Below are 24,263 nucleotides of genomic sequence, written 5' to 3' on the forward strand. Positions count from 1 at the left end.
CCAGAATTACAACTGAGCATCTAATAGTGATAGTAATTACAATCAATTTGATTACTTTTCTGGAAATATCTGAAAACCTCTCAGCTAAATGTAGGGGACTGCTCTTCCCCTATGACCTGGTATGATGGCAGGTTAGAAGTCATTGGGTCCAGTCACCAAGCTATGTAGAAGGTTCGCTGCAAAAACACAAGAACATCTGGCTTGTCATGCAATATTATCTGAATATACTTTCAAACCACTTGATCTCAAGTCACATCTGCTTCAAACTTTGTATGTCCAAGTGATTTAGTTAATTCTTTACACGCATTAACATATGCATCTATAGATTCATTAGGTGTTTGTATTCAAAATCCTGAACCATTCCATAACAGCATTTCTCCACGAACTGAAATATTTATCCAAACTAGCGTTAGCTTCTTAAAAGGCACTCTTTTCTCCTAGTAAATCTGAAAAAAAAATCCATTGTAGTGGAAGTCTCTTTGTACAGCTTGATATCAATTCATAGTTGCACATCCACAGTTTGTATATAGGTCATCTGCATTTATATTCAGAGGCTGGGAAGTAGTAGACTGGAGTAAGTCTTGCTTACAAGGAATTTCAGGAACCCCCCTTTGTTATATTTTGTTGTGTTTTATCTTAGAGGATACTCAGTGAAGGTTTCAGAGGAAGTCCTGGTTTAAGAACTTTATTAAATAAACACTTTTAAACCTATCACTTTCATAGTTCTCCTTTCTGTTTCCTCTCTGCTCCTCTCCTAACTTTTTCCTGCTTTGTAGGACTGTAATGTCTATTGTGATTTCTACTACTGTGCTGCAGTGAAGGTAACAGCTGGATGGACAAGATGAAGGAGTCTCTAAGCCAGTCTCCTGTCCATTTGCCTAGGGTGTCTCCTCAGGCTGCAAACATATATTAATCAATCCTGAGATCATACCATTCACTAGAGCTGCATAGTAACCAATCCATGAGAAAAGAAGGCCCAAAGTTAGCAAAGCAAGTGTGAGAAATGCAGCTCACAGAATAAATTTGACAGTCTTGAGAAACAGCAGAAGCAAACTTTATTAATACATCCTTGCAAGGACAGGTGGCTAGCAAAGGTAGGCATACCCATTAACACAAAGCACACAGTTTTTATTTCCTACTATGGCTGCTTGAAGCCATCTTCCTGTTCCCCATTGGATAGGTACTTAGGAGTTTATAGCCTATCTGGAGCACCTAAACATACCACGTGAAGCTCCACCATTGTTTATATCTCCCATTCCCCACTTTTTACCTCCCCCAGTCCCTTATTCACTTCTCTCCTTACTAGGCAGTTAACTTCCTTTTAGCAAGTAGGCCAGGGTCGTTTTTGACCGCAAAGTTTGCTAGAACTGGTTTTGAGCATATTTTCAGCATTGGTTAAGCATTCTATTTCCTTCATACATGTTAATGTGGGGAAACAGTCTCCTGTTCCCCCAACCACATCCCACATCCTCTGCCCTTCTTGCCTTAGGTTTGCATAGCTATTTACTGAAAAAGCAAGCTTTCTTCTGTTGCAAAAACAACATTTTATCATTCCTTACAGCAAGGAACCATGGAACTAGGAAGGTGGGAACTGGCAGCCTGGACAGTAAAAGGGGGAAAAAAGTGCTTTGGGCACAGGTGAGTAGGATTTCATCTTCATAGCACAGGTCCATCCACTCTGTACCCCAGCTTTTTTACACCTTGCCTTCCATCCACTCCTTCACTTCACCAGGTCTCCAAGATGAATTTGGCTAAGCCTCACTAGGCCTACACCTTGGTAATAACATGGGCTTTAGCAAGTTTTAGCTCCTATAGAAATGCATTACATATTTTTTGTACTGGTTTTTCTTCTGATTTTATTGTGCCAGTGTAAAAATTGTTTCTGTGAAAAGTGTGCTTAAACTTAGATATTGTCTGTGCTCTATCTGTGCCACTCAGCCATTGAAAAAGGGGAAGTGGTGTGTGGCAAGCCTTCCTCTATATTTAAATTACAGCAATTGCAGTTAAGATTGGGAAGTGAACACTCCAAGATTTCCCAGTTTTCTTAGCAAAACTCTGTGCAGGTCATTGGATATCATGCAGTGGACCAATGAGGTGTCTATGCTGGCATAACATCCATGTTTTTCAAACTCATGAACCCTGAAGAGAAAGGAGGAAGATGTTCCCTAGTGCCAAATCATAAGCATAATATAGTAAATATCATAAGCCAGCCCATAACCTTACTAGTAGTCTATGATTGAAAGTTGCCCTGTTGAAAGTACCTGACTGGGAAAACCTCTCATCTAACAATTCTAACACCACTATCTTAAAACAATACCATTTCTTTTCTGCCTCAAAAATATTAATATATAATGAATGCCTTTATCCACGACAGATAAAATGTATGGCTCTGAGGCAATATCATAGGCAAAAAATGTAAATATAAATAAAGTAAAGGCTATTTGCACACCAATGGTTTCTGAAGTATCAGCGTGGATATTCTGGGCAAAACAGAAATATAACTATGGTTTGAGTGATTATGTGCCATCAAGTCATTCTCTACTCTTAGAGACCACATGGTAGATTTTTCCCCATGACAATCAGTCTGTAATCTGGTGTTTCAGGTCTTCCAATTGTGCACTTATTGCATTGTGAGTCCATCCACATTGCTGCTGGTCACCCTCTTCTCTTTTCTTCCACCTTTCTCAGGATTAGTAAACTAGAGGAACTATAGTTTACTCACTGCCATTTTCTGGGTTTAGAGGGCATACACTGAGTCATAAACTAACCACATGGGCTCGATTTCCCCACAAGTTATGCTAAAATGTGGCTGCCTTAGTTTGTAATTCAATGTGTCATGCTGTGCAAATGAGGCATGCGATTTTAGCTGATAATGATGATTTTAATAGTTTTATGACTTTAAAAATGATTACCAATGAGAACGTGTCCTTCCTCAGCAATAATGGAATAGCACTAAATCCTGGAGTGTAGTATAAAGTAGTGCTGTTGCCTAGGAACTCAGGCACCCTGAGTTTGGTGTGGAGCTGATAAAAACTTGGTCCCTGAATTTGGGAGAGAGACTAACTTTGCAAAGTGGCTTTTTGCCTACCTGTAGACACGAATCACACAGTACTTCAGGCAAAAGCAAAAGTATTTATTAAGGTGGGGGGGCGGTCAAGTCCTTTTATAGGGTACAGAAACAAATGATACATATATTCAATATATGTGATACATCATAAAGCAAGTAATCAAACAATACAAGTCATTGATTACATGTGAGAATTGAACAATAGAAAACACTGATTCTAGATAACATTCCACAAGTGGCAAATTTATGGGTTATGTAACTCCCTTTCCCAGCCAGGTTTGTATCATCTTAAAACTCCCAAGTGTATTCAAGGACTTTCAGAATACCGTCTCTATTGTTTGGTTGCTGAAAAGGCTAGTTTTTGCAAGTAAGAGAAAGAAATGATTTTGGGTAAAAGGAAAACATGGTTTCCTGAACTTCAAAAGAAGGCATGGATGCTGTGCTAAAACGCTAATATCACCTTAATTAAAAAGCTAATAATGAAGCCTAAAATTCCAGGTAACAGGGCCTGCAGGAAATTGAGGTACTTGGTCTCAAAACCATTTTCTGTTACATTTTACGTCGAAAAAGCTTATGGAGGAGGAGGAATACACTGGGGCGGGACAAATGAAGAGGGCGGTTCCCAAACCGACAAACAGGAAACTAGGGAATATTGAAGGGCAGGTAATAACTATGAAAATACGAAAGGGGGTGTGGCTGAGCTGAATGAAACGGAAGGGTTTCGCTTTCCTGAGATGAGGGTGTAGACGCGCGCAAACGCGCCGTGGAAAGCTCAGAGGGAACTCGAACCCCGAGGATAAAAGGGGCGGGGGGAGTTTCCCCTGGCTGATGATGTGGGAGGGGGCGCGACACTGGAGGAGCGGGTGGCGGCTCTGACACTGGAGAGGCTCGGCAAGCGGGCGGGGCCGGAGAGGCCGTTGGCGGCGTTGCTGGGAGCGCGAGCGCTCTCGGAGTTCCTTCGAGAGCGGCTTGAGGTGCCGGCGGCGGCGGGCGTTGGGAGCGACCGTTGAGGGGCGGGGCTCCACCGAGTGCACCGGGGCGGGAAGCAGTTGCCCCGAGAGGCGCTTAGCGCCTGGTGCGATTGCCACCGCCAGCTCTTCCTCCTCCTCCAAACAATGGACGAGTCCCCGATGGTAGCTGGGCCCTTCCTGGCTGGTCCGGTCGCCATGGGCGGGGAGAACGAGGCTGAAAGCCGGCAAGGCCCTGCGGACCGGGCCAACGGAGAGTCGCGGCTCAACCTCTTGGACACTTGTGGGGTGTGCAGGCAACACATCCAGAGCCGGCGGCCTAAGCTGCTTCCTTGCCTTCACTCGGTCTGCCTGCGTTGCCTACCCCCTCCTCATCGCTACCTCATGCTGCCACCTCCCGCAGCCCCTTCGCCCGGCGGCGGCCCCAAAGACCCACCGCTGCCGCCGCCGCCGCTTCAACCGTCCCCGGTGCCCTCTTCGCCGGTCTCCGCGCCGCCTTCGCCGCTGCATTGCAATCCGGGTAGGAGAAACGGCGGGCTTGGCGGTCCCTGAATGGGAACGGAGGGGAGTGTTACGGGCTCGATTCTGTTCCGCGCTGGCCACCCAAATGATGAATAAATCTGTGCCGGGGGGGAGGGGATTAATGGGCCAAAGGAGCCAGGGGGCTATCGCTGCCTGGACAGCACTCCCTTCTGCGAGCCTTCCTCCTGTCCCGGGGGCGTGAGAAGCGGGAGATGAGGCATCATTCTCAGACTAACCTTATTTCGCAGAGAAGTCCCGGGATGGGAAACAAGTCTTGGAGTTCAGCCATAACACAACTTGGGTCCTGGTTCCGTGGCAGTCCTGTATTATGTCCACGAGCATTTAGGGGTTAGGAATCTGCTTTGTTAAAGGAAACAAGTACGCAGAGACACGGGAGAGGCTTAGATACTCTCGCGTGCAGCCAACAGGCAAAGACTGCATCCCACGAGCGGGGAGGTGGAAAAACAAACAGTCCTGTGATTTTGGCTGTTTGAAGGCTGCGGAGGCAAGTCCTTTATTAAAGGTAGCTTTCCGTTCCCCAGCACAGCTGGGGTTTGTGCTATTGGACTGAAAACTTAATCGGACTTCAGATGTGAGATGCTGAGATCCAATTTAAAATTCCGCCTTTTGGAAGGGAAACCATGATTGATGGCAACTTCCCATTGTTTATGCACTGCATCCTGTGTTTAATATAGGTGTGAGCCAGGAAATCCCGAGATGGCCTGTTTATGTTGAAGTCAAGTAGTTAAGTTTAACACCATTATTTGCACTGTTAATTTCTTCTAATGGTAGTATGGCTAGAAATCAACACTAATAAACATTTTTAGAGGTGTTCTAGGATAGAGATACAGTATTCACTGTTTTATAGCTTGAGGATAAATATGCTGTTACTTGTAAGACACCTCCAGTTGAGGGGGATTTCTTTGTAATTTATTTGTGTTATGTGTAGAATTATTCTCCTTATCTCTTAGTTTCATTGGCTTTGTCTCTTTTTGGACTGCCAAAAGAAAAATGTAGCTGTTTTCTGAGAAATCTATACAGGATAGATTTTGTATGGGTAACCTTATTGCTAGATGACAGGAATGTACATATCCTTTTTCCCCTATATATTTGGCTTACAGTGGAAATAAGGGATTTGTGGAAGGAAGACTTGGGGTCCTTTGACAGAAGCAGAATCCCGGGGGGTGATTCTTGTTTGCATTATTACGAGTTTATCTATTAAGTTAATATATGCATATTGTAGTCTCCTTTTTCTATGACCCTCCATACTTATTAGTAGAATTTATTTTTTTTATGTCACACGATTTTTATACCATGTTTTTAGGTATTGTATCCAAAATTCTACATATGCATATTATCTTGCTTAATATTAATAAACATAATTAACTTTGAATCTCACACTTCATCAGCATCTTCATTGCAAATACCTACAGATCTAAAAGTTATCCTGTTGATCCTTCTATCATTCTTGTACATTTTATGTGTGTCTGCATGATTTTGCCACATTCAATCTTAATATATTTGAGTTACTGCTACAGTAGCTAGTTCTTCCAAAAATTCGTATTTTAAACGCTTACTGCAAAACCAGTAGATATGGAACTGTGAAGATCTCTAAATAACTCAGACTCTAAAATCTTCAGGATGTTGAAGATAATGTAAGTTAATACAGTTAAACACTTGCACTGTGCAAGTTAAAGACTTGTTAATAAAACAAACACTGTTTATGCAGCCAGGTATAGAATCCCTGGAAATTAAGCAAACACTTTTAACTAACTGCATAATTAAATATTATACAGATGTTATCTATTTGATAATTAAAATAGTATGTCTGTCTGACTTCTGTGTGATGTAGCAAGCATGTTTCTATTGGCAACCATTACAGGCTTTCAATGCATGCCCTTATCTTCATAAAAAAATGCCTCAGATCTTGTGAGGTTTGGGCCAATTTTCACATGGGAATTTTTAATTATCACTTTAATGTGATTTGTGCACACCTATAGGTTCTATATTGCTAACCTTACTTTAGGGATATTTTCTGATTCTGTTATTACAGGATATGTCAGTATTAAATAGAACATAAATTTAATAAATGTGTGCCAGTGTAAGCTTTAGAAATTCACAAATCTGTTTCTGCAGTTGCTTTTCAAAATGTGAAAGCATTATGCTCATTACATCAGTATCTGTGAGATACTGAAATATATCTACACCCATTGGAAGGTAAAATCCTGTATCCCTACTGGATGTGATAAAGAAATTGGAGACTTAAATCTGCTCAGATATAACCCTGTTTCTCATAAGCCCCTTAGATTATTCCTTGCTTCCTTTTTTGATCTTTTAATTAAATGAGGGTTTGTGGCTTGTGGTCTTTATAAAGCAAGCAGTAAAAAAACAGAAACGAAGGGTACAAAATAACTAAAAAAATGTAAACCAAATCGCTGAAAAGTCTTCCTCACCCCTTTGTTTAAAACCAATAGTACTAATTTACAGACATCACAAATCACCAGTCAGTTGCTGCAAATCAGTCACCGTAGAGATGTATATAATAATCCTTTAACCATTCCCCATGCATGAAAAATCCACAGTTCTTGATATGGACAGATTCTAAATCCTGGGTATATAGCCAAACATAATATATGCCTCCTCAACTAGCTATGATTTATTTAAACTCATGTTAATGATCCTATGGATTTCAACCCAAAACGTAGCAATAAGACGAGTCCAAACAATATGAATGGACGTTTCAGTTTCTAAATTCCATCTCCAGATCAAACCCTTATTAAACACTCTATGAGATGTCTAGTATATATGAAATACAAATTTTGTATTAGCCTTATGTTAACATCAAAATAATTTCACCTTACAATAAGTAGTCTTCTATTGGTTTTAAAAAAAAACCCTCAATTTTATTATTCCAAAATTCACATAATGTCACATTCATAAACTTTCAGTTTCTTGTAAAAATAGTTTGCTGTTATAGGACATTTTTCATACAGATTACAAAAACAAGGTATGAAACAATTGCATTAATCTTTAATGATGCTCAGCATACCCATGCTAAAAAAAAAATGCTTGTTGTGGAACTTAAAGGATAGGAAAAAGTGGGGGAAAAAATGAAGCCTGGGGCACAGAAAGACTGTTCCTCTTATTCTTAAGAGAATCAGCACAACAATGTCACTGCCAGTGTGTTAACTACTTTGAAAACTAAAACAACTGAATTTGTGTCGGTAATTTTATGAGCAATTTTGAGGTTTCAGCCAGCCTCTGATTCAGAAAACAAAACCTATTCTGAGTCAGAAGGGGAAATTGATACTTACCTGCCTGAGCTCGGGAAAGCAAAACCCAGAAGTGACTCAGCAGAGCGGGAGAAGCTTGAGATGCTGATTGGCCAAACTTCAGAGAAGACTTTGAATCCGCCAATCAGCACGCAGGAAAGGCGTGCAGAAAAGCACACAAAGGAAAAGGCAGCCCGATTGGCTGCAGAAGGAAACTGGTGTGCAAAGGACCAGCATAAAAGGCAGACGCACGAAGAGCAAGCTGCCGGAGACAACTGATCCTTTGCAGTTCTAGCCCTTGAGGAAGAGTCCTTACCTGCATTGGAAGCCTCGCCTGTAACCAGAGTGGAATCAGCACCAGTGTTTCCTTCCTTTGAAGACCTGTCTTCTGTACCAGCTGCTTCTGAGGATCCTTGCCTTGCAGTTCCCGTCCAGCGCAGCCTTGTGTTCAGCTCTGGACCTCAACACCACGTTTCAGCACATTCCAGATGTGCACCCAGCCTTGCTCCTGGCTCTCAGCCTTGCTCAGAATCTCCAGTCCAGCTGAGTCGTACTCCTAGTCCTTGGTCTTGCCCAGGATCTCCAGTCCAGCCCAGTCATGCTTCGAGTCCTCAGCCTAGTCTGGAATCTCCAGCCCAGTTCAGTCTTGCTTCAAGCTCTCAGCCCTGCCTAGAGTCTCCAGTCCAGTCTAGCCTTGCTTCAAGCTCTCAGCCTCACCTAGAGTCTCCAGTCCAGTCTTGCTTCAAGCTCTCAGCCTTGCCTAGTTTATCCAGTCCAGTCTAGTCCAGCCTTCAGAGTCAAGCCTAGCCCAGTGGTTCAAGTTTGGTCTCACCTAGCCTCCACTCGTCAGCGCAGTCCTGTCAGTGTGCCAGTCCACAGACTCTTGCCACGCACTCTAGCTTCATCAAGTCCTGCTGCTTTGTCTGTTTCTCCCTTATTGCCTGAGTGGTCTTGATTAATCAGTCTTGCCTTATTCATCACAGGACTTTATTACTGTAAATAGTTACCTTTAATAAAGAGTTTTGTTATAGTAAACCTGCCTGGCCATCTCATAGTCTGAACAGGACAGCTATTTTCAACAGAACAATATCAATTTTTAACAACCAACTAAAAATGCATGCTTCATAATTACAGGTTATCCTTACTTACTAACCTCAATTGGGACTGGCAACTCTGTCACTAAGTGGTGCAGTTGTTAAGAAAAACGTCAGGTGACTGCGCCAACTTATGGCATCAGTTCTGGCTGCAGTCGTTAAGCAGATCACCGTGGGTTGTTAAGTGCAATGTCATGTGAACATGACTTGCAACTTCCTGCTGGCTTCCCCATTGACTTTGTTTGTCGGAAGTCGGCTGTGAAGGTTGCAGATTGTGATAATGTGACCCTGGGGTGCTGCAACTGTCATAAATGTGTGCCAGTTGCCAAGTCACCTGTATCGTGATCACGTGACAGCAGGGATGCTGAGATGGCCACAACTTTGAGAACTGGTTGTAAGTCTCCTTTTTCAGCGCCGTCATAATTTTGAACAGCTACTGAACGAGCAGCCAGTAGGCACGGACTGCCTATACACATGTATAGCCATCATGCATTGCTTGAAGGAATAATTTATAGTATTTATGTATCACTTGTCTAACTATTTTGATGATTTACAATAAATCGTGTAAGCCATGGTATTCCCTGTGACACTCTATAGAAGCGAAGGTTGGACTTTAAAGAAGACGTGTAGGAAGAATATTGATGCTTTTGAACTCTGGTGTTGGAGAAGATTCCTGAGACTATTGCATACAGCCAAGAAAACAAACCAATGGGTCATTGAACAAATCAACCCAGAGTTCTCACTTGAGGCACAAATGACCAGGCTCAAATTATCCTACTTTGGACACATTATGCAAAGATCTGGCTCTCTGGAAAAAACCTTAATGCAGGGAAAGGTAGAAGGAAAGAGAAGAGAATGACCAGCAGCAAGTTGGATGGACTCAGTTATAGTGGCGATAAGTGCATCATTGGGAGACTTGAAAGAACAGGTTAGAAACAGATTGTCTTGGAGGAAATTTATCTGTGGTTGCTAGGAGTCAAAAACGACTTGATGGTACATAATCATCATCAGAACAAAAAGTAGCTAATGCAAACAAATAATAAAATGTAATGCAAAAAAAAAAAACCCCGAAGTGATATATACATATATTGTAAATACTGGAAATGAGGAGAAGGGAGTTTGTTTTGTAACCTTGGGGCAATTACAGTGATTATGCTACTCCTAACCGCAGCTATTTTTACTGCCCTGGCCATTACCACTAACTGCCCTCTGAAAAGAGTGGGGGAGGTGCTAGAATTTTCTTTTCTGCTGCTCTGAACTGGCCTGTGAAAATGATCCTAGAATATTGTTTGTCTATTGTATTTTTATTATTTTTATTTGCATTTGTTTCTGTTGCTTCTAAGTTGTGCTGTGAGGATCTGTTATCCTGAAAAAAATCTAAATTGAATATAATTAGAAGTAGTTACAATAAATGAAATAACAATTGCTGAAACTTACTTTAACCATCAATGCAACTCTCTTCACTGAGTCATTTCCAGGTCTTACTGGGATTAAAGCTGGACAAAAACAAGGAGCAGAAAGACTATAGAGATTAGATGAAATCAGGCCAGAACATTTTACTGACTAGTGCCTTCAAGTTTTGCTGTGTTTTAGGGCATGAGCACAGTCATAGAACAGTCTATGTCTGACTGATTCCCACTTAACCAACCTGCCTACTGGGAATTTTTGAGGCATTCTCCAACATATCTTTTTAAAAATTTGAGCTCACTTTTTAAAACTATTTTTGTACTTTCTTCTATTGTCAACATAGACAAAGCATAAATCACAGAGAGCAAAAGGGATATTGATAAGATTAAAATACTATATATAAAGAAAGTTGGCATGGGGAAAAACAAGGCATTGCCTGTTAGAGGAGCGTAGATAAGGAGTTGTATCCAGTGGCATGGCATAGCAGAGCTTTCTGACACCAGACTCATGAAGAAGGTGATGTTTACTTACAGTATATCCACTCCCTTACCGCATCCTACATTAATTTCTGTATAGCATAACCTATGTACAGGTAGTCCTTGCTTAACAACCATTTGTTTAGTGATGGTTCAGACTTAGGACGGTGCTGGGAAAACTGACTTGCTATCAGTCCTCACACTTACGACCATCCCCGTGGTCGCATGATCACGATTTGGGGGCTTGGCAACCGGTTCGCATTTATAACTGTCACAGTGCCCCTTGGTCATGTGATTGCCATTTTTGACCTTCCTAGCCATCTTCTGGGAAGCAAAATCAGTGGGGAACCATGTGGTTCACTTAATGACCATGTGGTTCGCTTAATGCCTGTAGCGATTCACTTGGCCACCACAAAAGTCATAAAATCAGCGCAGATTCACTTAATGACCACCTTGCTTATTAACTGAAATGCCGGTCCCAATTGTGGTCATTAAGCAAGGCCTACCTATATTTAACGCTCTCAAACAGCTTTGGAAGAGAGAAGAAAGTGAATTGGTTAAAATTGCTTACATCTTTGTTTCACTGCTAGACATCTTCCCTGGAGCAAGTAGCTTTTTCATTATCACATGGAAAAGGTAAACTGAAGAAATCAGGCTGAAATACTGAAATATATTAAATTTTTAAAACTCTATATGACAAAATATTGACTCAGTGCCTATCCTAGGAACAGATTTAAGTGTTATTGCCTTTATATTGCTGCTAGTTTAATATATTTGTCAGTTTAAATTCTTTTCTTGAAAAGATTATTAAAAGAGAGAAGAGGTGAGTAATAACTTACAATAGCAATAACTGAAGAAAATGATATAATACAAATGTTGCAGTAGGTAAATTTTGATGAAGTCCAGTGACTTCTGACAGCTATAGTGCAAAATTTAGCCACTCTCCTGGAAAATGCATTGAATATATCACTTAGTAAAAAATACACTGTTCTTTGTTGGTGCCAACACAAATATTTTGCAGTTAGTGAGGTTATCAGTTCTACTCTCCAGGAGTGATAGATTAACATGCATAACATGCAGAAGTATAGCAGTGACCACTCTCAATTTAAATATCTGATCAGATACATAGTCAGTCTTGGAAGGGAACATTGTTATACCTGTGTGTCAACACCATCAAGATGAAGGTACAGAAATTTTGAATATTTAGTGAAAGGTCAACATGAGATCAAAATATAAGTGGTGTGAGATGGTAGCTCTGTCCCTTTCATGTCAAGGTCTTTAATTCTCTCTATAACTTTGCTCCAAGTTTTTTAAAGGCCCAGCATGCACAGTGTTTGATGAATACATTTGCATTGCAGTAAGCAGATCAGATGAAATTGAGTTATTCTGTGGAGAAGCATCAGCTGAGCCAGAGACTCCTCCAAAAAATTTCCTGAGTCATTATTTTAACCAGTATAGCTTCAAGTGGATCTTAACAGAGATACATCCTGCCTCTAGTCATTGGTAACTGAGTGTGGGATTTGGAGTGTAGTTCTCAAAAATTTCAACTGTTGAGTTCTTGATGTTTGTCTCCAATCATTTCATTACCAGGCCAGGTAACATCATCAGTGCATGGGACAGTGAAGTTTGCTTGCTTGTTTCTTTTTATAGTAGCTTGTCCTGCCAGTCTTGATAGGGGTATGGTTTCTTTCCTGACACTGTTTCTGCTTATCTGGGTGTTAGTTGCTAAGGAGGATGTGCTTTGGACTGTTTCGTTTCTTGACTTTTGGTTGTATTTGTTAAAAGATACACAGACAGGACTTATCTCTGTGTGTGTTCTGATAGCTGATTTGTCAGAATGTCAGGGTTCCAGGAATTCCCTCGTATCTTTGAATTTCACTTGGTCTAAAAAGTCAACAGTTTCCCAGTTGAAATTGTGGCTGAATTTGTCTGTGTTAAGAGATTAAGGAATTTTCTGACTTCCAATTGATGTTTGTGGCAGTGTTCTGCTAATCTTCTACCTGTCTATCCTATATATTTCAATCTTAAAATACACATAATCTCTACTAAATTTGGATTGTATTGACCCTAGTGTGGGGAGCTCCTTGTATAGGTAGTCCTGGCTTAATGACCACAATTGGGGCCAGAATTTCGGTTGCTAAGCAAAGTGATCATCAAGCAAATCCAACCCAATTTTACGACCTTTTTTGCAGCCATTATTAAGCGAATCATCGCAGGTGTTAAACATGGTCGTTAAGTTCCCCACTGATTCTGCTTGCCAGAAGCTGGCTGGGAAGGTCGAAAATAGTGATCATGTGACTGGGGATGCTGCGATGGTTATAAATACAAACTGGTTGCCAAGCACCCAAATTGTGATCATGTGACTGTGGGGATGCTGCAACAATCATAAGCGTGAGGACTGGTTGCAAGTTGGTTTTTCATCACTGTTGTAAGTCTGAACCATAACTGAATGAATTATCATTAAGCAAGGACTACCTGTACATATATAATGCTGAGCACAATACAGGAGAAGGTTTAAGACTTTGGTGTTGAATAGTTTAATTGTGGCAGTCACATAATGGTTGCCCCTTTGACTTGCATAGCTAGTTACTGCTTTGGAGGCTTTTTGTTCCATAGCAGATTTGAGGACTGCAGTTTTCAAAAGGTGGAAAATTAGAAAGATTCCAAGATATTTGTAGACCTTCACTTGTTCAATTGAGCTGCTATTGATTTTCCTTTTGCAGGGTAGTTTAGAGTGACACCTTGTGTATATTGCTATCTGTAGGAATTAAGCTAAAGAACTGAAATATATTAAATTTAACACATTCTGTGAGGAAAAATAATTGACAGTAATGCCTGCTTCCAAAAAAGTTTTACCTTTATACTGCTGTTAGTTTAATGTATGCACCAGGTTCAGAACTGTCATGAAAAAAACTTAAACATTTATATTTTTAAAATGTTCGTACCTTACTTTTAGCAAAGATAGTTTTAAATGTAACAATAGAAGCCCAACTAGAATGAGTAACAAACAATCTAGGAAAAAAGAAAATGGTTTTGGAAAATGGAAGTGTTGCCTAATGAACTAAAGAATAGAAATGTGTAGAAAAGACACAATCAGACATGCAAAGGGCCCCACAGGGTTTGGGTTAATGATTTAACTGTCATTCAACTAGAATCCTGGAAAATTGATAGGGTATTGATGCTTTTAAATAATAAATTGTTAATATGTTTTCTACTACAGATTAAGGTTACTATGGTAACTAATCATTTTGGCTGGGTGAAGAGGTTGAATTTAATTGTCCTCTTTTTGGATGTTAATTTTTGCACCTGGGGAGAAGAACTTGCCTGGACTTGTTTTAGTTTCAGTTTCCCTTCTGTGTAGGCATGTAGAGAGTTAAGCAGCTCTTACTGAGAGCCTGTAAATATGTTTGCTTTCTGTAAATAAAATTATTTTTATAGAAATGCCTGGTGTGTGACTTTTCTGATCTCTCCTGGGCCAAAGGCTTTCCTAGCAATCTGCTAACAGGTTACGGGCCCAGTAAGCAGCCCAGTAAAACCCCAGGGAGAATAGAGAGATCAGCTCCACACCTCATGCACAATTTAAAGGTAGGTAGCAAAGACCTGTGAAGATTTTCTTTGGAGCCACCTGGAGATTTTCCAGCAACTGCAGGTCTACAGGACAAAGAAGCCAGCTGAGGTGACTTGCAAAAGAAAGAAGAAGCCATGGCTACCTCCCAGCCCTCAGCAATGCCTCTGGAGCGCCTATCAGAGACCAACTATTTGAATTGGGCCCTGAAGATGGAGATGTATCTTTGCAGAGAGAATCTTTGGCTGCCAATTGCTGAGCAAACCCCCCAAAATCTCAGTGCTGAATGGCTGAGACAGGATGAGCAGGCTAGAGCCACCATTATCCTGGGAGTTGAGGACAATCAGCTAGTCCACATGTGAGGTATGCAGTCTGCAAAGCAACTTTGGGACGCTTTGAGAGACTTGTATGTAAAGGCAACAGCAGGGAGTAAAGTTACCCCGACAAAAAAGCTGTACAAAGCCTACCTTGCAGAAGGAGATAGCCTTCCTGAGCACCTACATTATATTCAGCAGCTGTTTGTTGAGTTGCAGGAGAGAGGAATGGAATTTACACTTCTCACAAAATCCTATATCCTCCTTTCCTCACTGAATGAAACGTGGGACACGCTGATTTGTACCCTGGAGGCTATGCCTGAAGCAGACCTCACCCCATCGTATGTTACACAGTGCTTACTCGCTGAATGGGAGAAGAGAAGGAAAGATCCCCCTCATCTCTTCTGGAAAGCTGCAGTACCAGAAAACAAGGGAAAAGAAGGGAAAGGAAGCTGAGGCCACAGCACTAGCCAGCCAGCGATGCTTCACTTGTGGTTCAGTTGGACATTTGCAGAAAGACTGTGTCTTGAGACCGAAGAGTAGAAAGACAGAGAAGAAGAACACAAGGGCAACACAGAAGAAGGCTCTTCAGACAACCCAAATTGCACAGGTTGCTGAGAAGGGTAATTCTGATGTATGGGTGTTAGATTCTGGGGCCAATTGTCAATTATGTAATTGTAAAAGCTCTTTTGTGTCACTGTCTAAAACTGAAAGACAAAGTGTATCTTTGGCTGATGGGTCTGTGACCAAAATTATGGGACAAGGTGACTTGTATTTATCCTGCTTGGGAGAAACTGTAAAAAGTGTGTTGTATGTGCCAAATTTACAATCAAACCTTTTATATGTGGCACAATTGGCTGCAACAGGGTATGTCATAACATTTAAGAAAAATGGTTGTGAGATACGTAAAAATGGAAAATTGTGTGCTACTGGTATATTAAGAGACTCCTTGTACATTGTGCAAAATGCAAGGAAGCCAAGCTGCAAGGCTGCAGTTGGCAACACACCATATCATGACCAATGTGTACACCTGATGCACAGGAGATTTGGTCATGCTAATTTCAAGTATATAGCACAAATGCCACAGCTGTGTGCTGACCTAAAGATAAAACCCTGTGAAAATTACTTAGACTGTGTAGTTTGCAAAGAATGCAAAACACTAAAAGCTCCTGTAAGCACAGTGACAGTTACAACTAGACCTTTGGAAATTGTACACTCTGACATGATTGGTCCTTTTGCTCCAAGTCTTGGACAAGCAAGGTATGCAATGACCATCATTGATGATTTCTCAAGATACACATTTATCTACATCTTAAAACATAAAGATGAGGCATTTGAGAAATTTAAAAGTTTTGTGACATGGGCAAATAGAAAATTCCCTAGGCCTGTATCTGCACTCCAATGTGATAGAGGAGGAGAATACCTTTCTCACAAATTCAGAAGGTTCCTAGTGGAAAAGGGGATAGAACAAATTCTTTCTAACCCTTACACCCCTCAGCAAAATGGTGTTGCTGAAAGAAAGGGCAGAACCTTGCAAAATGCAATGGAATGCATGCTTAAAAATTCACATTTATCTTTTAAGTACTGGGGAGAGGCAATATCTACTGCCTGTTATGTACAAAACAGATTGTATAACTCTGTGATTCAGGACACGCCATTCCATTTGTTTTATGGTGTGAAACCAAAGGTAAACCATCTTAGAGTGTTTGGTAGCACTGCTTGGGTACATATTCCAAAACAACAGAGAAGGAATGGAGGCCCCACAACAAAGAAAGCCATTTTTGTTGGCTATGAACAAAGCCAGAGGAGCTACCGGTTCATAGTGGGAGTGAAAATAATAATTAGCAAAAGCGCTTCTTTTGCTGAACATAACTGGGGGAGATTAAATTCTAGCTCTCCAGTTGGTTTGACCACCACAAGAGAACAGCAAGGACTTGCTGATGGTGATCTTTTGCCTGATGAGGACATTAAACCAGAAAAGCAAACTGAAGATCTGTCTGATGAGACAGATGCTTCTCAGGAAAGTGATAGGAGTCAAAATTTAAGCCCTGTATTACCTCGCAGATCTCAGAAGTAATAAAGGCATTCCTCCATCATGTTTTCAGGCTGAAACAGTAAAGGCTTTTCACATATTCACAGAACCTGAGTCTTCAGAACAAGTGAATGCTTTACCACCTGAGATTGCACAAAATTGGCATTCTGCTATGCAACAGGAGTTAGCATCCTTGAAAGAAAATAAAACATGGAAACTGGTAAATCTACCAATGAATGCTGTCTAGGTTGCAGGTGGGTTTTCAAACTGAAAAGGGATGCTGATGGCAAAATCCAAAAATATAAAGCAAGGTTAGTTGCAAAAGGGTTCACTCAAAGGAAAGATTTAGACTTTGACAAGACTTTTGCACCAGTTACTAAAGGTGAATCAATTAGATTACTGTTAAAAATTGCTGCACTCAAAGGAACGTCAGTTCACCACTATGACATTCGAACTGCATTTCTCTATGGTGATTTAGACCACAAATTATGCCTGCAGCAACCCCCTGGCTATGAAAAAGGGGAGAATCTAGTCTGTGAACTGCAGAAGTCAATCTATGGTTAAAACAAGCTGCTAGATCCTGAAACCAAAAATTAGATGAAAAACTGCAGAATTTTGGTTTTGAAAAAGGAAAAGCAGATCCATGTGTATGTATGAAGAAAGACAAACAAGGCTGTATGTATCTGTGCATTTATGTTGATGATTTGCTGCTGTTCATACCAACAGAAAAACAAAGGCTTGATTTTGAAGCCTGTGTGAAAAGCCATTTCACATTAAAAAGCCTTGGAACTGTAACAAATAACCTAGGTTTGGAAATACACAGGAAGAAGGATGGTAGCTTTCTGTTAAACCAAAGGGGAGATAATGTTAAAATAATCTGAATGGAAAGACAGAGTTGTCAAAGAAAATTGGTTTGCATCTTATTCTGTAGTATAAAAAGGGGAGTGTTAATATGTTTTCTACTACAGATTAAGGTGACTATGGTAACTAATCATTTTGGCTGGGTGAAGAGGTTGAATTTAATTGTCCTCTTTTTGGATGTTAATTTTTGCACCTGGGGAGAAGAACTTGCCTGGACTTGTTTTAGTTTCAGTTTCCCTTCTGTGTAGGCATGTAGAGAGTTAAGCAGCTCTTACTGAGAGCCTGTAAATATGTTTGCTTTCTGTAAATAAAATTATTTTTATAGAAATGCCTGGTGTGTGACTTTTCTGATCTCTCCTGGGCCAAAGGCTTTCCTAGCAATCTGCTAACAGGTTACGGGCCCAGTAAGCAGCCCAGTAAAACCCCAGAGAGAATAGAGAGATCAGCTCCACACCTCATGCACAATTTAAAGGTAGGTAGCAAAGACCTGTGAAGATTTTCTTTGGAGCCACCTGGAGATTTTCCAGCAACTGCAGGTCTACAGGACAAAAAAGCCAGCTGAGGTGACTTGCAAAAGAAAGAAGAAGCCATGGCTACCTCCCAGCCCTCAGCAATGCCTCTGGAGCGCCTATCAGAGACCAACTATTTGAATTGGGCCCTGAAGATGGAGATGTATCTTTGCAGAGAGAATCTTTGGCTGCCAATTGCTGAGCAAACCCCCCAAAATCTCAGTGCTGAATGGCTGAGACAGGATGAGCAGGCTAGAGCCACCATTATCCTGGGAGCTGGTGTGTGACTTTTCTGATGTCTCCTGGGCCAAAGGCTTTCCTAGCAATCTGCTAACATAAATAACATAGAATCCATAAATAAATACTCTGTTAGAAGTGAGAACTCACCTAAAAAATGAATCTGAATTTTTCGATGTCAAGAAAAGGAGGGCAAAGATCATGGAGAAATTGAATTCTTTACTATTGTCATCAGGATGGAAAACATGGTATGCTTGTTTGAGCTGACATATTCATGCATGAATTAAAACAATATTAGGTGAAATCCTAAACATTTTGGATGAATGGATAACTAAATAATTTTTAAGAACTTTACTAGTTGGTATAAATCTGGTATAAATAAAACTGTTGACTTTATAGCAAACCATGTAACATGTCTACAATATCAAACTCTTCATTAGAAGAAATTAATGGAAGACATTTTCACTACCCCATTTTTGAGTTAGGAAATTAGGTGAGAAGCCAGGTGAAGGAATTCCATTGAAAAAGTGGTAGGAAAGTAAGAGTCTGGGAGCTGGAGAGCAGACTGAAATAGGACTGTTAAGTGAAAACCCATAAAATCAAGAGTAAGTACAATAGGATACAAGCCATCACACCATTGTGCTAAACATAATTGGATATATATAAGCCTATTAATCATGATTGTGTCAGGGCATAGTATAGCAGAAAGCTGTTTTCAGCAATTATTCTGCAAAAGAAATTTCCTCTATTAGGATTATTTTACCATGGAGAGAGAGAGAGAGAGAGAGAGAGATCTCCTTGGATGGATGGATGGATGGACGGATGGACAGACGGACAGACAGACAGACAGACAGATATTTCTCCTAGTTCTGCAGTATGGAATGTAAGCTAATCAAATTTGGTGCAGAAAAGGAACTGTGCAATGTTTGATAGAAATTTTGCATTAGATTCCAATATTTCTCCCCAGCTAATGCTTTTGATACGAGCACATTTCTTTTCTCATTACGTAAAACAGTCATATCCACTTGCCTGGGAATATTGTGAGTTGTAATTCCAATAAATCTGGAGAGGATTTTACAAATCACAGTAGTATGCCGTTGGGGATGTGCGTGCACATCACCAGTAACTGTCTGCATTGTATCTTGGAATATGGAGATGGAAGTGTGAATAGCTCCTAAGATTATAGATCAATATCCTGTTCTGTAGTTCAAATTGGCAAATATTGAGGTAGATTAAAAACAGCCCAGAAGTCTGTAGATAAATCAGACAAGAAATAGTCAAAATAGTACTTCTAGGCAGATTTCTAAAACGCATGTTTCCAAGTGATCCAAAGGGTCAGACTTCAACAAATCCAGTGGTAAAAGACTTCTAGGGAGCAGCAACAAAATAGGTTGACTGAGGTGGATATTGTCCCAATTTTGGTAGTTGTATGTCCTACTCTGGCCATTTTTTATGCTAAAAATCATTAAGCATTGGTGGTCTCTTTCAGATGCTTAGGCACATTGTCAGCTACAGAGAAAGTGGGGGGGCATGGAGTTTAAACTTAGAGACACCTGTAAGCTGGCACAGAGGTTTTGAAAGAAGGAAGTGTAAAAGAAGCCAGAGCTGTACACATAGGAGGGAAGTTTTCTTCTGGATTTGGCAGGAGATACTGCCAGAGTGAGAGGTGAGAAGACAGGATTTGAAGCAGAGAAAACAGCGACAGAGAGCCAGGAACCAGGCAATCCACAGCTAGGGAGAAGAAAAGATTGGGAAGAAGCCTGAGGCAGCTGAAGCCAGAAAAGGAATCTGCAAAGAGATGGCAGAAAGGAAAATGCAGCCCTGAACTATAGACCATGGTAGAGCAAACTCTTGGTGATTCAGGGGCTGGAAAACTGAGCAAGAGTGAGTGAAGGACAGAAAATAGTAAACTTTGGTATAGTTCCGTTCAGGCAGACAGGAAAAGTTGTTAGCATTCCTAAGCCTGTAGATAAGTACATGTGGAAGAGGGAAGAAACTAAACAGCTAAGCATTTTGTATTATAAAGTTAAAGGAGCAGAGGTTTGAGGCATTTAGTTAAAATTCTGTTAGTATACCTTATAGTTAGAATTTGTTAGGGTACTTATTTACATATATGCTTGGTCACTATATATAGAGAGAAACACCACTAGAATTATTATAAATATAGTTTCTAATAAATTTGTCTAATCTGCACCGTAATGACTTGTTAGTTACATCTTTGTGTCTGGCTTCATTCTTATACACACCCTCCAACATTGTCAACAGTATAAGAGGTGGTATAGGATATAAAATACTTACCTGGTTGAGATATGAGAGCATATATATTTGATCATTTTGGAGATCATTGTAGAATTTTATACTGGGTTTAGAGAAACATGACTGATATCTACACATATAAACTTGTTCCTATTGATTTTTCTTGTTGGGAAATACCACGACAACCTTATAACAGCCTGTGGGGATATAAAAGTATTATGTATTGATAACTGCAATTGATTATTTGACTTAGGTAGACCATGAATAATAAAGGCTGCTTCATTGATTTGCTTGTATTCAGTAGCTTATATTATTGAAGGATTACTGAGTTGTACAGCAAAGTCAGGTATCCACAATCCTTTTGCCAATATACCAAGGGAGAGCAGAACTTCCAGCTTCCAACTGTTTGCTCCTTTGCAATTTGCAAAATACTGTGCAAGTAAAATGAGTTTTAAGTGAGCCAAGATTCCATTACTTTTTCAAGAGGATTGGAGATTTGAAGTAGACTTTCTCCTTGCACAAAGGTATAGAGAAGGTTAGAAACTGTAGAGTAGAAATAATGGCCTTGATGGAGAAAAGGAAGATCTGTTATCAAGGCAACAAACAGATAAACATTACTTGATTTGGCCAGGGACCCAAATTCCAATCAAGAGACACTATCCCATGTCTACTTGCCATCCTGAAAGAATATTTGGTGGCAATGTTAACAAAAGGATTTATCTGCTCTTCCAGATCACCAGCATCTGCAGCAATGTTTTTTGTGCACAAAAGGTGGCGGGGGGGATGAGTACCGTCCATGACTATAAAAATCTGAACAGAGTAATTCATTTCAGAGCTCCCGGACTGCTTCCAAAAGTCAGACATTTTTACAAAGTTAAACTTATGTGCTTGATCAGAATGAAGGAAGGACATTAATTCTTGACTGCATTTGATACCAGGTATGGCAGATTTGAATACACAGTTGTGCCTTTTGGCTTGGTTATTTGTGGGGCAGTCTTCAGATTAATGAACAAAATATTTTCGGACATTTTAGACAATTACATAGTGGTATATTTAGATGACATACTGTTCTTTTTCTGAGGATCCTTTCTTGCATGAGATGCATGTTAGAAACATCTTAAAGAGACTGCAAACACAAGCATTTTGCTAAGCTAGAGAAGTGTGCATTTGACTGACCTCAATTAGACTATATGGGGTACAAGATCTCTACTGAAGGCATACCGATGGATCCTGCATTGGTACACGCATACTGTCATGACACTTTTCCTGTAATTTTACTCCAGGCTACTTCTACTAGCAAAAAGAAACTATGACATCTTCAATAAGGAGTTGCTTGCAGTAAAAACAGCATTTCAGCAATGGAGGCACTTTCTGGAAGGGGCTGCCTACCCAAAACAAACATGCACAAACCTCAAAATTTAGAAGTTCTGCAGAAGGCACTATCCCTCACTCCTTGTCAAATCAAGTGGGCACAATTTTTCTCCCATTTTGGTTTTTATATATCCTATATTCCTGACTCACAGAACAAACTTCCAGACACCCTCTCACGTATGCCTGAACATGACTTTCCCTACTCACCTCCCCTAGCTACCATACAGCTACAACTTTGAGCTTCCCTGAAAGGCGGGGGCAGGGGGGGAAGTATTGATCTCTTTGATCAGATTAGAGCACAACAGCACCATAATGCTTATGCTCGGGCTCAGATAGATGACCTCCAGGGAACCTCCCAAGACTATCTGTTACCTTTCATGGTAGAGGAGGGGTAACTGTTACACAATGGTTGTATGTTACTCTTCTGTTAAGAGAAGCATTACAACTCTACTATGACAATAGAATGGCTGGACACAAGTTTGGGGTATGTAAGTATCAGGTCCTTAGGAACTTCTGGTGGTCCTAAGTCAGGGCAGACATCAGATATTTTTCATCTTGTCATGTTTGCCACAGAGCAAATTCCATTTCAGGAAAGCCTGCTGGCTTATTGCAGCCTCTAGATGCCCCTGCACAGCCCTGGGGTACAATATCACTGGATTTTATAGCCGATACCCTATTGGTACAGGGATATACCACCATTCTGGTAGTAGTGGATTTATTTATAAAGGTGGCCCATTTCATCCCTTCCAGGGTTCTCCCAGCAGCTCAGGAAACAACACTTTCTTTAGAACGTGTTTTGAGAAACAGAGACCTATTTCAATCATGTCATATTGGATCATGCATCCCAATTCACATCCAAGTTTAGAAAGGCCCTTTTCTGCTTGTTCAAATTCATTTGTCCTTGCATCATCCGGCATGTAATGGAAAGGCATAGAGAGTGACATTTCCTGGACTTCCTCAGAAACCTGGCAGACTGAAGATGGCTCCACAAAAGCAGAGCCGACAATTGCAGCTAAGAACAAGGAGCTGATGAGTAGATCAGTTCCTTTGACCCTGTCTGGAGAAAGAGAGGATGTGAGATAGCCCATGTTGTGCTCCATACAGTTGCTCCTCATGAGCAGACTGTAAGGCAGTGGTCTCCAGCGGGTGGGAGAACCGGGAGATGAGGGAATTTACCATTCTTGGTCCAGCTGTGGTTGGAGCCTTCAAAGGACACTAAATTTGCACTTCCTTTGCTAACCAGTTTAGGAAATTGCCTATTAACTGCTTTAAAGAAGTTAGACACCTTCAGAATGACAAAGCTGGAAACACCAGATGAGTGCCTTTAATCCTTAATATAAGAAAATGAAACTCTATAAGCTTTTAGAATTTAAAATAAACAGCACAAAGCAAGGTAAGGTTTTGGCTGTAGAAAATTTTAAATGGATTAAGGGCTCATAAAACACTGGAATATTTTATTATGAATATTAAGACTTTTTACTTTTGAAGAATAAATGCATTTTTGTGAGAAAGAAAAATTATTTTCAATATTGGAGACATAACAAAATAAGCCACTTATAATGGTGTACAGAGATATTTTTGAGGAATTACACCAGGACCTTGAATCAAGAATGTCAGCTGTGTTGTGTGTTCTTATGAACAGTCTGTTCCCAGAAGCTGTTAAAGAAAAAGATTTACAACAAAACCTATCTGACTTGAGTGTGGAGAACAACGTGAACAAGAATTTGTTATTGGATATACAAAGAAAATTGGATAAGGTTTTAAAAATTAAGAAGGAAATAAAATACCAATCTCAGAGCAACTGGAATAATTTCTTCTTGCTGGAGTTACAAAAGAGACTTGTTAAAGTTTTGAAGAAATTCGAGAAAAGGATCAATAATCATTTGAATGGATTAAACAAGATAGTTTTATGCAAAAGGAAAGAACAAAGTTGGCTTATTTGATCAGGGCTAAAATGGGACATGTTATTTTGAGTGGTTCTTTCTGGACTTGCTGACATCTGGACTGGAAAAACGTTTTGTATTGGATTTGCTTAGAGTTAAGAGTTAAGATATGGAATGATGAATTTTCTATTAAATAATAACTCAGTTACTATTTTAGGGCTCTGGACTTTTTGCGGACACCTGGATTGGAAAAGATGTTGCTTACTGAACTTACCTATAGTTAAGAGTTGAGTTATGGGATATAGAGTTTTATATCTGTTAATTAAGACAAGGTTAAGAGATAGTGAAACTGTTTATATTTGTTGCGATGAGGGTGTGAAGTTGCTTTCTTAGTTTTTTTCTTTTCTCTATTTTTTCTTTCTTGCACCT

General features: G+C 40.2%; 1 protein-coding gene across 2 annotated transcripts in view; it reads left to right on the top strand.

The window, feature by feature from the left end:
• The first annotated feature begins 4,054 nt into the window (after window positions 1-4,054).
• TRIM24 (tripartite motif containing 24) overlaps window positions 4,055-24,263 on the top strand; it is a 64,264-nt gene continuing 44,055 nt past the window's right edge. The window contains exon 1 of one of the 2 annotated variants that reach the window (XM_063307968.1): window positions 4,055-4,555. In XM_063307968.1, coding sequence (XP_063164038.1) covers window positions 4,183-4,555 — 373 coding nt within the window. In that variant the 5' untranslated portion in view covers window positions 4,055-4,182. The remainder of the gene's footprint in view (window positions 4,556-24,263) is intronic. The other variant, XM_063307967.1, reaches the window with a different exon arrangement.

Source organism: Candoia aspera, chromosome 7 (assembly GCF_035149785.1).
Source record: "Candoia aspera isolate rCanAsp1 chromosome 7, rCanAsp1.hap2, whole genome shotgun sequence".
NCBI classification, from domain to species: domain Eukaryota; kingdom Metazoa; phylum Chordata; class Lepidosauria; order Squamata; family Boidae; genus Candoia; species Candoia aspera.